General features: G+C 33.6%; 2 protein-coding genes across 6 annotated transcripts in view; one reads left to right on the plus strand and one right to left on the minus strand.

The window, feature by feature from the left end:
- Positions 1-653: 653 nt before the first annotated feature.
- CDase (neutral ceramidase) overlaps positions 654-16,039 on the plus strand; it is a 38,537-nt gene continuing 23,151 nt past the window's right edge. Inside the window, exons 1-7 of one of the 5 annotated variants that reach the window (XM_029299143.2) lie at positions 654-732; positions 5,324-5,500; positions 5,769-5,912; positions 6,280-6,456; positions 6,572-6,699; positions 7,326-7,524; positions 9,321-9,527. In XM_029299143.2, the coding sequence (XP_029154976.1) occupies positions 5,354-5,500; positions 5,769-5,912; positions 6,280-6,456; positions 6,572-6,699; positions 7,326-7,524; positions 9,321-9,527 (1,002 nt within the window). In that variant the 5' untranslated portion in view covers positions 654-732; positions 5,324-5,353. The other 4 variants (XM_029299142.2, XM_029299141.2, XM_029299145.2 and 1 more) reach the window with 4 other exon arrangements.
- Positions 10,689-15,423, minus strand: CPR6 (cuticular protein 6). Its single transcript, XM_029299146.2, has 3 exons — positions 15,360-15,423; positions 13,620-13,865; positions 10,689-12,082 (listed from the first exon to the last, which is right to left on the minus strand). Exons 1-3 carry the CDS (start codon positions 15,366-15,368, stop codon positions 11,801-11,803), a joined length of 537 nt encoding a protein of 178 aa, XP_029154979.1. The 5' UTR covers positions 15,369-15,423; the 3' UTR covers positions 10,689-11,800.

Below are 16,039 nucleotides of genomic sequence, written 5' to 3' on the forward strand. Positions count from 1 at the left end.
TTTTTTATGTGCGAATAAAAATTGTAATATAAAAATATAAATTATATATTTTCTATTGTAATATGTATTTTAAAAGAATAATAATTTTCTATTTAATTTCAAAATGAAGTAATTAGCTAGTCTAACCATTAATTTGGCCAATCAATATTCATGAAATATTTATTGCTTATATTATATAAACGCGTATTGGATATATGTATATATTATTCCATATCTTTGTTCCATGCTTATAATTAAACGTTTTAATCACTATTATGCATTGAATTCATTATTTGCGTTTATGTCGAGATTATTATATCATTGTTGCTTAATAAATCAGGAAATATATCATCTTAAAGATAAAATTGATGTCAATACTGATTCTAAATGCGGCACGTGGCCTAATCAATAATATAAGTCTTAAGCTTCAAATTAAACTCTATTATCTCATTGAAAATTCTTATAATTAGTGCGGCTTATAATCGAATTTATTTCGATTTCAATAAATTGTTAATTTTTTTATAATTACTCCAACATTCATGAATCACACATATATATAACATACTCTTTCGCCAGCGCGCATTTTGATCACGACACAATTCCGTGGCAATTGTCTCTCTAATCATAACAGTATGATTGTCCTATCTGTGTACATACCTGTATGTGTACGGTTCTCATTGTGTCAGAGCGAAAGAGCAAAGGAGAGAGCGAAAGACAGAGGTATCGAGACCACGAGAGAACAAGCAGTCTATGGTATGTGAGTGGGTACACATATATTGATTTGTCTATGTGTGTGCGAGGCTGAATAAGAATAGCCGTAAAATAGTTTCCGGCTCCCCTTCTTTCTCGCCGCCGACCATGTGAGTCCCAACGTTGGGTTCGGCAAGCGAACAGAGAGTCTTCATGGTAACGGGCCGGCGACGGTATGTTTGTGACGCGGTCCCAGCTGGCGCCGTCACATGCTCCCTTTTCTCATCGTGTCCAGGATCAAGCGACCAGGTTCCACGACACGGTCGCGCAGGTCTCTTGGCTCGGGATCGTTTATCGCGAAGATAAACGTGTCGATGTTTCAGCTAAGTTGTGCGTGCCTTTCTATATTAGTCGTAGTTGCTCGAGTCATAAACAGTACGCGAGAGTTCCACGTAAGTTACAGTGTTACATTCCTCTTTGTTCTTGATACAGCTGATGACGATCACGTAGTCGGAAGTTTACATTTCCTTTCGATGAAATTAAAAGTGCGCTGATATAATAAGTGCGGTAATCGATTTATTAATATTCAATTGACCGTGAGCGAAAATTGGAGCAAATGTATGTCATCTCTTTTAGTGCGCGATTTTTAAAAAATAATTAAATTTTTTTATGAATTATTTTATTATATTTTATGCTTTGGGTACAATAATGAGAGAAAAATATTCTTTTTGTGTGTGGAATCATTTATTATTAAAGTGTTCCTATATTAGCTTTTAATTATATCAATGTTCGATAAATATTATCTTATCGCAAGGCGATATAATCACAGTATAATATTAGAAAGAATGATAGAAGAAATAATATCAGAAACATAATCTATTAAAAGCGTTATATATAATATTAACTCTCTCAGCTTCCAATAAAATTATCTTGTGGAGTATGCATGTCATCAAAATGCATTTAAATGCATATTTTTAGCATAAATTAATAATGCAACATTTTTATGTCATTTACTGTATTTTAATATCAATAGCATAAATAATAAGCTATCAAATCTCTTTAGGTAAACATTATAACAAATATTTAATTTTTAAACGTAAGAGCTGAAAATGAAAAAAATATATTTAAAAAAATTGAAATGCAACTGTCTTGAAACATAAAAGAAAATGCAGAATCATGTTACGAGTACAGTGTCAAGATACTTACTTTATGAAAAGTGAAAGTGCTGTCTCCAGTGGTATAACTGATATAATCGTGAATTTTGTCAAAATTGACAAGAATCCGGCTCTTACTTAATCTCGAGTATATAATTTGGCAGTTTAAGGAGACAATAATTCTCATAATTGTGAAGACAATAGTTTTACGACAAGGAATAAATTAAGTATTATCTACTAAAAGTCGTATATATATAAAATGCATTTTGATTTATAATCTGCGTTGGTAATGCAATCGTTTCGTAATTCAAAGTGGCGCAGTGGGTCAATAGAGAAGATCAACGTTCTCTCTAGAAGATATTTGTATGTGCGATACGTATAGACACTTATCTGCATCATTCATTTAATTATGACGCTTTCAATCATGGTTAATTAATTAATCGGCGTTTAATTAATTAAAAGAAGCGCGTGCTGGAGAAGCGATAGGTTTAATGAAAAATTCAGAGATAACATACAATTAATTTAAAAAGGAAATATTAACTTTAAGGTCACGTTAAAAGATGAATTGGTTGAATTAAACTGCTAAATTGCTGAGAATAAGCTCAAACCGCTTATCTCTAAAATATATTTAATGAAAACGTAATAAGAAAAATGTGCATAAGCATACGTTGAAGTCATTAGCTGTAATATTTTATCCCAGAGTCTTTAGTAAAGCCTACGAGAAAATTTAAATTGACTGGTATTTATTTGTGATTCATGCTTATTTTAATTTAAATTTGAACAAAAAATTGCATGAAATGCAAACTATATACAAAAACAGCTAAACGCGCGTACGATGAAGCAAAAATCATTATAATACAGTCCAAAGAAACTCTGAAAACAAGTGATGTCACAACGAACACATTCGTGAAATATTATAACTGCACTGTGAATTTATCTCTCGGTTTGCTGTATTTTAGTCTAATATTTTTTCATAGTCACAGTTTTAATTTTTTAAACATCTGGTCAGTTTTAATTGAAAAAACGATTGAGCAATGTATCCGTTACGCACATAATAAGAGATTTATATTTTACCTTTGATTTTCTGTGTAATACTCGATTTTTCGTTTATCGATGACATCGACTTTTAATACAATATTAATGATCGAGTTGAAACTGAAAACATGTTTTTCATGTTTAACTCTTTTAAACTTCCTCTGCATTCGCACGAAATCAGATTATGCAAATGATTTTTATTGAGAGACATGAAAAGCGCTAACTAAGAGTATTTAAGTGACACATTATATATCGTAGAAGTTTTCTGAGAATTCTTTATACATATAAGAGCTAACTTTGCAGCGATCTAATATTAGTCGATGTGAGAAAAAATACGTTACGTGTAAAGAAAAATTAATTACTTCTTCTAATTAACATTAATGAATAAAACTCGTGTTACTTTATTTCTGTTTCTTAAGCGAATTCTTTTTGATAATTATGTAAATAAATTATAACATTATCATGTTGGTGCATATCGCTTTTACATTTCATCAACTTTAATTGCTAATTATATATTTAGTTGCTAACCAGTATTTATTTGTCACGGTATTTCTTTATATTTTTATACCGATACATCGTAATTTCAGTGTAATTTTAACCACATAATATCCAGCAACCGCGAAATGTAAAGTTAAAAAGTTTTACCAATTTCTCCATTTCTCTTTGAAATCCTCTTTCAACAAAGTGAAAGTGAAAAGTTAAATGAACGTATATTTAAAACTGTAACTGTAAAAATAAAATTTCTATATAAATTTTACCTTTTAAAGTTATAAATATTTTATTCATACATTCAATATACATATACATATATATTTTACAATTATGCAAGATTTTGAACTAGAACAAAAACATTTATAAACAATATTATATCAATTTATAAACAATTATAAACAATTTTACCATTATATGATTGTTGAGATTCTGATGATTATTCAGCAGAGAGAATAATGAAAATTTCAATGGATAACAAAAGTGTTCGAAATCGCGCGCGATCACATTTGCATATCATATATGTGTGCAAATAAATAAATTCTCCATGCATTCGACATATTTAAGCACACATCTGTACCTCTCAATGCTTATTAAAATCATGTGTGTGGAATATATATATAGACCTTGTTTATGTATTATTCATGAACTATGTTATACATATATTTTGCTATCGTTTACGGCAATTGACGTGACGCACGTGCTGCTCATATAAGGCTCGATCTTAACAGTATTTAGTAGATATGTCTATTATATTTTTTCTAAAAGGCAATAGAAAAAATAACAATGGAAAAGATAACATTTTCTCGTTCTATGCTTGTTCTAGAACTAACTTTCTTACGCGTGTACTTCATATCTAATAAAGAAGAATAATATCAACAAGAGCCAGTATGGTCGAATTAATCATTAATTTCCTTATTATTATTTTTTAAATTCTCTCTGGCGAAGAACACAAATTTATTATTTCTTACACGTGTCTATACATGTTTATCTTTTATCCATCTTTCCGTACTATTTATAATCTATATATAATGTTATATTTATATAATAATTCTATCAATTTTTCCTGTGCAGTTATCGCAACACATGGATTTGTTATTTTCGGATTGATAGTTGTGTTTGCTCATCGATATATTTGCTGGATTTTCTCGAAAAATATTATTTTCAAGCGGCAAACGCAGAGGGAAGATAATATGTGATGCACTTTAAACTCTACAATAAACTTGCGCGTTTCTCTACATATTTTGTAGAGTAATATTCTCGTAAAGAAACACTTTATTATATATAGGCAACAGCAATTTTATAAAAGTTAATGCTCGACTGAAGATGATGTCGCCGTAGAATGTTCGTGAAAGTTTTATTTTGGTCCTCAGACATCACAGATCAGTGAAAGTTGTTTCGGTTATTACCACCGGTTGTCCTTGAGCTCAGAAGCTTGAGATCAATAATTCTTCTTTTATCTTTTTAATTAACGATTGATGAATATGCGCGGCCAGCGAGAGTAATAAATACTTTGAATCAACCTGAAAACAATAGTCGCTAATTACGTTATCCATGTGTATAAATATCGAATATTGACACTCCGTGTTATCTTTTGCGAACATAATATAATTATCTCTGATAAATAATACGATAAGATTATCAGAATTTTTTCCGGCAATAAATTTAATTGAATCTCTCTATTGATTTAAATTCAGTATAAGCTCTTTCTCGCGCGATTTTCCTCGCAGAGTTGTCACGCAAAGTGAGAATTTGTACTAAAAAATATTTACCTGCAATGACATTCTATTACGTTATCGTGCATTCTGACAAAAGAAAAATCATGATTAAAGTTGACAACAGTTTCTCTCTTATTGATCGTGAACAATAAAGCTAATAAAAAGCTGTCGCGAAACGACGACGACGATTCTCAAGCGTCTCAGATATTGGAGTATATACTGCTTCGGTTACTTGCTTATCTCTTTCTTTGCTTTCAGTCCGATCAGCCAAGGGGCTCACGAAGCTGAATGGATACTTTGGTGCCGTTATTTCTAAGAATTTGTAGTTTATCTACATTATGGCTTATCCTGTTACTATCACCAACCACTCTTGCCTCCTACAGTATTGGCGTCGGAAGAGCTGATAGCACAGGACCTACAGCGGAAATTGTTTTTGTTAGTTTTTTGCAGAGTGTACATACTTGGAAGTACAAAATTAATACTTGGAGTGATTGTGAAGAGAGAATTTATTTGAATGAAATCATTCTCTTCCCTTTTTTCTCTTTGATGTTATGCTAAAAAGTAAAATATTACAAAATATATCTAAGCTGTTATCAAGAAAAATGAAAGATAACAAAATATATTCATAGCTAAATGGACAAATTAAAAAAAACAAGCAGACAATAAAGACAAAACAAATTGAATTGAGTTGTGTCTATTTCAGATGGGATATGCAAAAATGGATCAAAAAGGAAATGGTTTGCACCTCCGGACATTTTCCAGAGCTTTCATAATCGACGATGGCGTGGAAAGATTTGTGTTTGTGAGCGTGGATAGTGCGATGATAGGCAACGACATTCGACAGGAGGTAATACTAAATAATTAATTAATTATTTTTGGTCATACTGTATATTATATATATAAAGAGATTTTCATTTCTAATATGTTTTTATAAAATAAAAGAGTATAATATTTATCTTGCAATTTTTATTCCGTTACGTACTCGATAGAAGCATACTATATTTACATGGGCATTCAAGCCCATTAAAGCATCAAACGGTTAATTTACATTTTTTTACATTATTTCCGTATATTGTATAATGCAAGAATCAAAGAGTGTTCGCCTCTCTGCATAGATAAGCGCGCGATTTCTATTTCATTTTACAAGAACAATGTGCATTTTTGTTGCAAAAAATCGTCATCGCGTGATACTAATCACCTTTTTCCCTTCGCAGGTATTGCGCAAATTGCAGGTCCAATTTGGCGACATGTACACGGAGAGGAACGTGATGATTAGCGGCACGCATACACATTCGAGTCCGGGTGGTTTCATGCTTGACGTCCTTTTCGATCTGACCACATTCGGCTTCGTCAGGGAGTCGTTCAACGCAATCGTAAATGGCATAACGAAGGTGAGTCAATCGATGCAAGTCGATGCAAACAACAATCATCGCGCTGCCGCTTAATTCGCTTGATTAAAGGTAATAAACCATGGGATGACAACCGATATTTGTTCCAATCTTGCAGAGCATCGAACGCGCTCACGATGCAGTTGTGCCCGGAAGGATCCTGATTGCTCACGGTCAAGTTTTAAACGCTAATATTAATAGGAGTCCTCAGGCGTATCGGAACAATCCGAAATCAGAAAGAGATAAGTAAGTAATAAAGTGCTTGCAATTATTTTAAAGGATAGACAATTCGTCATTTATAATGTAATTATACTTATTAATTTTCTGAGAACATCGGTCAAAGTTTTCTCTGTTTTAGGAGGAAATTTATATATTTATTTAAAATGTTTAATTAGATATTTGTAAAAGCAGTGATAATCACACATACATTATATCTTAATTTCAGGAGTAAAATAGAATTTTAATACAAAAAAAGTTAATAGTATTTATGTTATTACACGAGAATATATGCAATTTTGCAGTAGATAGGTATAGCAATGTGCTCACACAAGCGACACACAATTTACGTTGCAATTGCTTAGTAAGGGGATTGCAGAATGCATTAGGTACACAGTGAATATTCGGGTTATTAATTCTCAGAATACTCAAAGCAATGTGTTCATAGCATATTGCATCATGTGTAACATATGTCGACGTATGTAAACCTATATGTAAGCTTGTAATATACGTAATATATGAACGTCCACTTATTGATAAATGTTTGCTTCGATAAATTAATCTTATACCACATGTTGAAATATTTCGTCGTCCGAATAATGCGCTTTCCGAAAGAAGCTTGCGTAAATGATTAATGTCCTCTCTATTTTGTTTAGATACGAGCACGATGTAGACAAAATACTAACACAGTTGCAATTTATCGGAGCCGACGATAAACGTCTCGGTGTCATAAATTGGTTCGCTGTACATCCGACTAGCATGAACAATACTAATCGCCTGGTCTCCAGCGACAATATGGGTTATGCATCGATCCTCTTTGAGAAGATGATGAATAATAATGCCGCGATCGGCAAGGTAAGTTTCCGTTAATGGATAGGCACCGCTAAAATTATGTCGTTGTTGTACGATATACAGACTGCAAGAGTTACACTGATGCTCTGTATGTAGCATCATAAATATATGTATATGTGTGTATATATATAGGATAGTTTCTTAATGGAAGCCACAATTTTTAAGACATGATAATCTGATAAAAAAGTCATAAACAGAAATAAAAATTAAATTGACTTGCAATAATCAAAATTAAAATTGGCTGAATATTTTTTTGTTTGTAAGATTACATTGACTTCTTTAAATGGAACCATGATTTTTTTTATAATAATGTAATAGAGAACAGAAAAATAAATTCAATGGGTGCACACAATGTCATTTTAAGTCACATTACAATTTAATAAATTATTTTAAATTTGCTAGAGCATAATTCTTCGCTATCGAGGAACTAGAAATGTAAATAGTAAACAGACTCGACAACTTGACTTTATGTTGTGCCTATCATGCAGTTCAGCTATTAATATCAGTAAGCTTATTAATTTACCGTGTGTTTAAGTGTCTGATGTAATGAATCGTTATTGTAGTACGGAAAAGGTAATTAATTGACAAAGGTTACTAATTGATAAAGTAATTAAAACGATAAAAATAATTCAAACGATTAAATAAATAATTTATTTAATAAAATTAAATTAAATAAAATATTGCAAACAATTAAAATGATTAAAATACATATTTGAATTATCGATATTTTGCATTTTTATAAATGCCAAATCAATTAAATTTAATTAAATAATAAATTGGGTTAAATTAATTAATTGTCTTTAATTTATATGTAAATATAAATCTGTCAAATATTTCGTACTAAAAAATATTTTACTTTTTCCGCTCTCTACGTGGATTTAAGAATGACAATTGATTAGCAGATTCCGGTGAGATATGGTATACTGTATTATAGGGATACTGTTGTAGAATAAAATTTATAACAAAATTAGAAAAATTGTGTGATGTTGCTGCGGATTTTAAATGGACCAGAACACGTGCAAAATTAAATACACGAGTATTTCGACGTTTAAATAAATGTGCACATTTTATGTGCACTTACAAATATTGCAGATCGCGTGCGGATAGCAGTTTTATGAGCTTCTCTATTCTCTGGCTCTATAGTGCATAGATTGCATGCATTCACTATTATTATTTTTTTTTGCTATCAGGCTGACTCCATTAGTTCTTCTTGTCACGTTGGTGCTGCATGTTTTGCTAGTTTTTCTCTTTATTTTCTCACTTTTTTACCGCTCAATGCCATTAATCCTTAAACGTTGCACTGCGATAGCCGTTTGCATTTACATTTCAGGCAATATTAACCTCAGGAGCTTTAATAAAAATTCTCGGATGCGTACTGTTCACTGGCAAATTGCAAAATTATGAACCATTAATGTAATGCAGGTTGTTCGTTTCATATAAATATATTACGATATCACTATAAATCACAATTTCGCTCGCGAGATTCGATTAAAACAATTAAGAGTTAACGTTACTTTATTTCCATTCAAAATATAAGTTTCACCTCCTATTGTGATTCGCGAAATAAAACTCTGAATATATTTATAGCATCATAGCACACTCATTTTTCATACTTTATATTGTATTCTTTGTGCAAGCGTATTTCTTTGTCTTCAATCACATCTATGCAAATATATCGTTTAGAAAAATCGTAGGAAAGACTACATTAGATAATAATAATGTTTAAATAATAATGTTTATTGAAATAGCAAATATCTATGTATATTCGCAACTCATATGTCACAATATTTTTTATTTAGGGTCAGTTCGTGGCAGCCTTCGCCTCCACGAATCTCGGTGACGTTTCGCCAAATACACGTGGTCCCAAATGCGAATTCTCTGGGCAGAACTGTTCCGATCAGTACACATGTCCTGGAAAAAAAGAGAAATGCTTCGCTTCCGGTCCCGGCGAAAATATGTTTGAGAGCACGAGCATCATCGCTCACAGGATATACCAGGAGGCCAAGGTAAGTGCACTATTTCCTGTTGACATCGTCTGACAGGTTCCCGCCTGTTCATTCGCCAAATGCTCGTACAGTAATAAAATACAATTTATAATTCCATATGCAACGATGATACGTTTCACGGTATGTTAGATACTTCCTGAAATGCTTCGCCATATCCGCTTTAAAAAGTTGAGCAAAAAGATTTGACGCTTTCTCTAGCTACCGTCCGTAATCACCAAAAGTTGATGCTAATTGTAAATAAAGATCGATTAGCTATATATAGCGCGAAAATGTAATATAATTGGAAAACGTGAGCTTTACGGAATTTTATGGCGCTTAAATTTGAGCGACAGAGAAGCAGGAACTGAACGTGTTATTGTTCGGATCGAGCATTTTCTTCCATGTATACGTGTATGGCTAATTATGTCTAGTGAAACTTATTAGCCGCGCAAACGAAGCCACCGACGCATCAAGATAGTTATCGAATGAATTAAGTAACTTTATGCACGCAGCCGTGATCCATTAAGAGCGATACGCTAATTAAGAATGAGACATTGGCACTGAAAGTACTGCAGCACATTAACTCATTAAAGGCCACGACGTTAACCGTAACACAAAAGAGAGAATTTTAATTGCATGCGAAAACAATTATCCTTCTTCATAAAAATGTAAAGTCAACATTATGATTATTAGATAATTAACAATTTTTAATATTTTACTTTTAATTATGCGGCTAACAATAAGAAAATATTGAACAATTTTTTATTGCAACCGTTGATGTTTTTTTCTTCGCTGTTATTTAATTAGAACGGTTGAGAACGAAGAGAGAAAATTATCCTTCTCGCAATTTTCTTAGATTTAATAGTATATTTTTTCGCTCTTTTTAAAATTATAATGATGTATTAATATAAAGTTTTTGGAGCGAAACAAAATTGTTTATACGTTATTGAAGAAACAATTTAAACGTTATTGGAGAAACAAAGCTGCTTACATCTCATTAAAATTTGTTTGAAAGATCACATGTTACCTCATTATGAAATTCCTCTTCGCTGAAGAGAAGTTGAATGACAGCAAAGCTGGTCGGAAACTCTATATAACATCTAAATAATCTTAGTTGTGCTATTCTACATCTAAATAGAAAGTAAAGCCGGATAAAACGTGAGAATATAAATTCATCGTTCATTTATTTTCACTTTAATACAAATAATTTTTATATTGTTTCGTTATTATTATCATTTTTTTATACAAGTTTTTTCTCCTTAAATGTATTATAATATATTTTATGCACACAATGGAGTTACAAAAATAACTTAACAACTACTTTTGCTCTTTTAAATCTGTTTTGTAACCTGTTGATCGTATTCTAAATATACATTTAATTCTTTCTTTTTTATTTTAATTTAGCATTGAATTTTTTATCCCTGTAAAAAACTTTTTCTTCTCTCTTGAAATTCTAAAATTTGAATTCAAATTCATCACTATATGTATATCTATTGCATATATAGATTGTAAAAATTTTCGAATGGTAATATAAGGCAGTAAATTTTCATTTATACATCCTGTTCAAAATTGTGATACATATTTATGTATGTAAGTTGTACGACATCTAAAATTGAACGCAAAAGAGGCACCGCGATGATAGATGAAATTTGTGTTATGACGCCGTAGTAGTCATCGTAAATATAAATCAATATACTTTAGACATGCGCGGTTACAATTCGTGTTCAATATCGAATAATCTCTTTTTTTCAAGGGGTGTAAAATATTTTTCTGCACGAGTTTCGAGCGGAATGTAAAATAAATAGATAGAAAATTGCATTTCTGTTATCTGCAGAAGTAATAGGCTTACGAGTGTTGACATAGTTAATACAATCGGGCGCTTCTGGAAATAAAGCGTCGGATGAATGAAATGAATAATTAAGACAAGACTACATTTATTTTGACATACGGCAACAGAGATTAAATCAATTGTGTCAGCAGAAAGGTCGATGTTTTTCAATAATCTCAGTTATAAATTAGATATTACTTATCGCACAGTTAAAAGAAACCCGTAATTCTAACAGAGAATCCCTTTTAGAAGCTATCTTAAGTCTAAGAATAGACGAACCAAATTTTTTTGTCTTTTTTTTTCCTTGCTATTGTGAATCACAATGTTCGGTAGCCAATCGAAACGTCCAATTGAAAACGTAGTTCGCTGTCGCAGTTGACTAGCAGACTGATTATCGGCTAATGCCCCTCAGCGAAACGCCCGATTCGACGTTGTATTTACACATTTCGGAGGTCCGAGAAGTCCGCTAATAGTGCTTCTCGTAGTCGTAGCTGTTGTAGTGCGCAGGCGAGACGTACTTGACGATCGGCACCGGTTGCGGATGCACCGCCGGTCCTACCTTCTTCACGACGGCGTTGAACCCGTTGTGATCGTCCGCCGTGTATTCGACGATACGCACGCTTCCGTCAGGCTCGTTCACGCTGTAAGAACCGTGGACGACGTCGCCGTCTCGCACCTCGTGCTGCGTCTTCACGTCGCCAGTGTGAGGATCGTGAACCCCGTAATTGAACGTGTATCTCGGGTGCGACTGCAACCAAAATAATGTATCAATTTTAGTCATTATTAGACTCGTGAATATTTTAAAATTAATAATAATAATGTAAATAATATGAAATTAGGATAAGGCTCGTGTATAAATTAAAATCAAACAATACGATAGTAGGCCAACTTGCGAGCCGAATGATTAAGAAGTTACGAGATTCTTTATTACAGGCATACAAATAAAAAATAATAAAGAAATAATAAAATTAATCCAACAGTTGGGAAATCAATTAAATAAATATGTTTAAAAATTAATAAGAAAAAGTAGGCCAATTAAACGAGCAAGGAAATTGTAGCGCCTCCTTGTCTGACCCAAAATGGTCTTTGACTACTTAATATGTCAGGTGCTAAGATTATTTGAATATCGCGGATTTGTTAACTTATTTTTGTTAAATTAATGGCAATTTTGATATTTTGCAATCATACAGAGTGTCCTGCACCCAGTGAATAATTGATTTAAAGTAGATTTCTAACGTCATTTGGAGACGGTTCTTTTTCAGCGAAAATGTCGAGGCAGCAATTAAATAATTTTTGAGTTATAAATAATTGAAAATAAAAGGATTTTGCAAACCAAATTTTGTGGAAACAAGATTATATTTTTCAATTAATTTCAGGTAGAGTTTATCTTAATATAGAATTTTAATTTAAAGGTTACAAAAAGATTTATAATGGCAAAAATTGGGAACATGTAAAAAATGATGACCTCCCTCGACATCTTTGCTGAGGACAAATCTCCAAACGACTTTGGGAATGTAACTGTATATCAGTGATTCGCTGGGTACGGAACATCCTGTATGTAGAATCGAATTTTGCAACGCCATAGAAACAGAAAATGCGCCGTCACACGATATTACCGTCGAGGTGCCAGTGACAATTAACATCGTGCGAGAAAGCGATGGCAATAAGCATTTGCGGAAACAGAGTTGACAATGAGATATAGCGAGGAAATACCGTTGTCGTCAGACGCCTCTTTTCCGAGACAGGAATCTAAATTAACATAACGCGTCCTTCTGGGTAGCCTGAAAACACTTCTTTCCGTCCATAAAACACAGCCTAGCGTCACTCGAGACTCGGGACATCTTGACACTTTACAGGAAGCCGTACGCGCAAGAATTTATATTAAACGTCAATTAGCAAGCGAACAAGTCGAAGCGCGATTGTGCAGTATTTTTATTCTAATTAAATTACACACAGTAGCTAACAGATTGTCGATATGACAGAACAACTTTCATGTTTCTATTTTTAATTAATGTAATTGCTGAATAAGAACAACACTTGAAAAGGACCACAATGTGGGTCGAAACGTAGTGTGTACTTATTTTCAATAAATGAATAGCCAGTTTTCGGTCGAATTAAATTGCATCTTATTATTTGTGATAATTAAATTATACGTTTTCGAGAAATTTGAAGAATCTTTCGAGGAAATCTTAAACGATTCGCGAACCTCGCGTGACATTTCCGCTACGCACTCTCTCGCGATAAACGTGAATAAGCGTAAGGCACTTGTGAAGAGAAGCACTTACGTAATAGTCGTGATCCTGCTCGACGTGTTTGTAGCCGTGGTGGTCCAGGGATGCATCCAGGTGTAACGGTGCGGCGGACACCGAGTGCACCGGGACGGCGACGGTAGGCAGAACATTGTATCCGGTGGATTCTATGTATCCATCGGCGAGATCGCCGTAATCGCTGTAGGACAGGCCATGGCCGTTGTAGCCGCTGAGAACAACCGCGTTAGCGCACGCTAATACGGCGCAAAGGAAAGAAGCCGTCTGAAAAATCGCAATATACGCGGTCGTAAATTTCTTCTGTGGGAAAACGACATTGTTAACGTAACAAATTATGCCAAGTTATGTCAAGGATGCCTCCTCGACAGTGTGCCTTCTGACTTGTCTTACTTTCTTCTTTCTCGCGATATTTTCTCGATATTTTTCCATTTTTTTTTTTTTTTAATGCGTGGAATAAATGCAACCACAATTGAATCCCACTGTGTGCACCGTAGATTTTCATTAGTGGAGGATCAATTGAAGGGATTTGGAAAGTCGTCGTTGATTTATCTGGAAAAGTCTCCGGGGACACGCGCCTCGGATTTCGATATATTTTTTTACGCTTCTTCGGATCGGGAGTCCTTTCAGTGAGAAAAGACCGTCCTTTTCACTTTCACGCCGACCTTGTTACTCGCAGGCCAGGCCAATAGATCGTAAGTCAATACAAAGTCGCGGAAGTGGTTAAGGATTCCGCTTCCTCATTTCGTCGCGATGGAGATGATATATCGCGAAAAGGTTTATTACGCCCTCGGCAAGAATATTCATGCCTGAGAAAGCTAGCGTGAATTTCTCGAATACTTGGATTCGTGAACCGGAAAATCGGAAAGAAATAAAGAAGATATTGAAGATGTTATATAACTGAATTTGCATTCATAGCAATATTTGATGAATTAAATGTTGCATTTAAAAATTATGCAAACAGACGACACTTTGAATAAAAAAAAATTTTTCATTTCTAAAATTTCTAAAATTATAAAAGTTTTTAAATTATAAAAATTAAATTATAAGAGTTCCATATGAGTTTTCGAAGAAGTAATAATTTTAAATATTCAATATGAAAAGAAATTGACTTACTGAGCAATTTCATGAAAAAATGAAAACGAAGGGAAACATTTTTCCATACTTTCATTATTTATAGAATCTGTAAAGACATATAGAGAGGTGAAATAATTCAGAAGATTTTTCTTGCACCATTTAGCATTATATAAATATAATGCTAAAAAGCTTTTCAGCATAATACAAATATTATATAATGCTAAAAAGCTACGGAGTAAAAAAATTGTAAATCTACCCGATTATACGTACAAATAAATTTTTCATCTAACTTTAAGACCTAATATCGTTAGTTTTCTCTCTCTCTTAACGTTATAAAAATAAAGAAATTTTTTTTTCATAATTAAATCTTAAGGAAATAATTTCGAAATATCTCATATATAATCGGTTTGACAAGAAACAAATTTCCGGAATTATTTTTCTTGTTCTCTTGGCAAAAAAATCAAGAAAATTACATAAATTCAGCTGTTACGTGTAATATTTGTAACAAATACTCGACCGAGGGAAAAGAAAAAACGAGAGAGTTAAGGGAAATCCTTGATAAGGGCGTCCTAGAAGCGAACGCGGAAACGCACGCGCACACACACACACACACATGTACACATAGAGAGCCACCCATCCACCCGTTCATATCGCACACCTAACTCGAGCCGCGCTTCTCTATACCTTCAGCATGATGCGTTTTCCACGTTTCCACGTTTTACTGTATGCGAGACCGAGTCGCCGAGTCGCGAAGTTACTGATAGCATTATTCCCAGACGATGGGCTTATATTCATCTCCCACCTCACGGTGGTTCCGTTCCGGGCAAAAGCTTTCGGCCTCGTGTGCCACCACTCTTCCAGGTTGATGGTACCCTCCCCAGCTCTTTTTGTCTTGGTGTGTAAGAAAACGACGGGATCTCCACGTGTGCTGACACACGTCGACGTTAATCGCTCGTGCGAAAATCTCGCGAAAGGGATTCGATCGGCTGGTATTCGGGCAGAACGCTCACGTCGATTCGACGGAACGTTGTATATGAACGGGAGATTGATTAGTCGTTGCAAAGGTTACGGGAATAGTCTCGCTGGTTAATTGAACGGGATGGATGGGATAGAGCCCGTCTGTTCCTCACGGACGTTACTCGTGCGAATCCTACGGTTAGTCGTTAAAAGATGTAGCAGATTGATTCGACCGTCAGAGACGATTATGTTGAAAGAATAGGAAAGAGAGAGAGCGAGATAATCGCCTACGGATAAACCTTATTTCTCGAGTTGTTCGCTGTTGTTACACTGTGTATTTAGAAATAATTCATTCCAATGAATTCCAAAACGGCGGAAGGCAGTCAAGTGAACGTGAAATTGTAATG

The sequence above is a fragment of the Nylanderia fulva genome, unplaced genomic scaffold, assembly GCF_048542155.1.
Source record: "Nylanderia fulva isolate GAGA-0341 unplaced genomic scaffold, ASM4854215v1 Scaffold12, whole genome shotgun sequence".
Classification (NCBI taxonomy): Eukaryota; Metazoa; Arthropoda; class Insecta; order Hymenoptera; family Formicidae; genus Nylanderia; species Nylanderia fulva.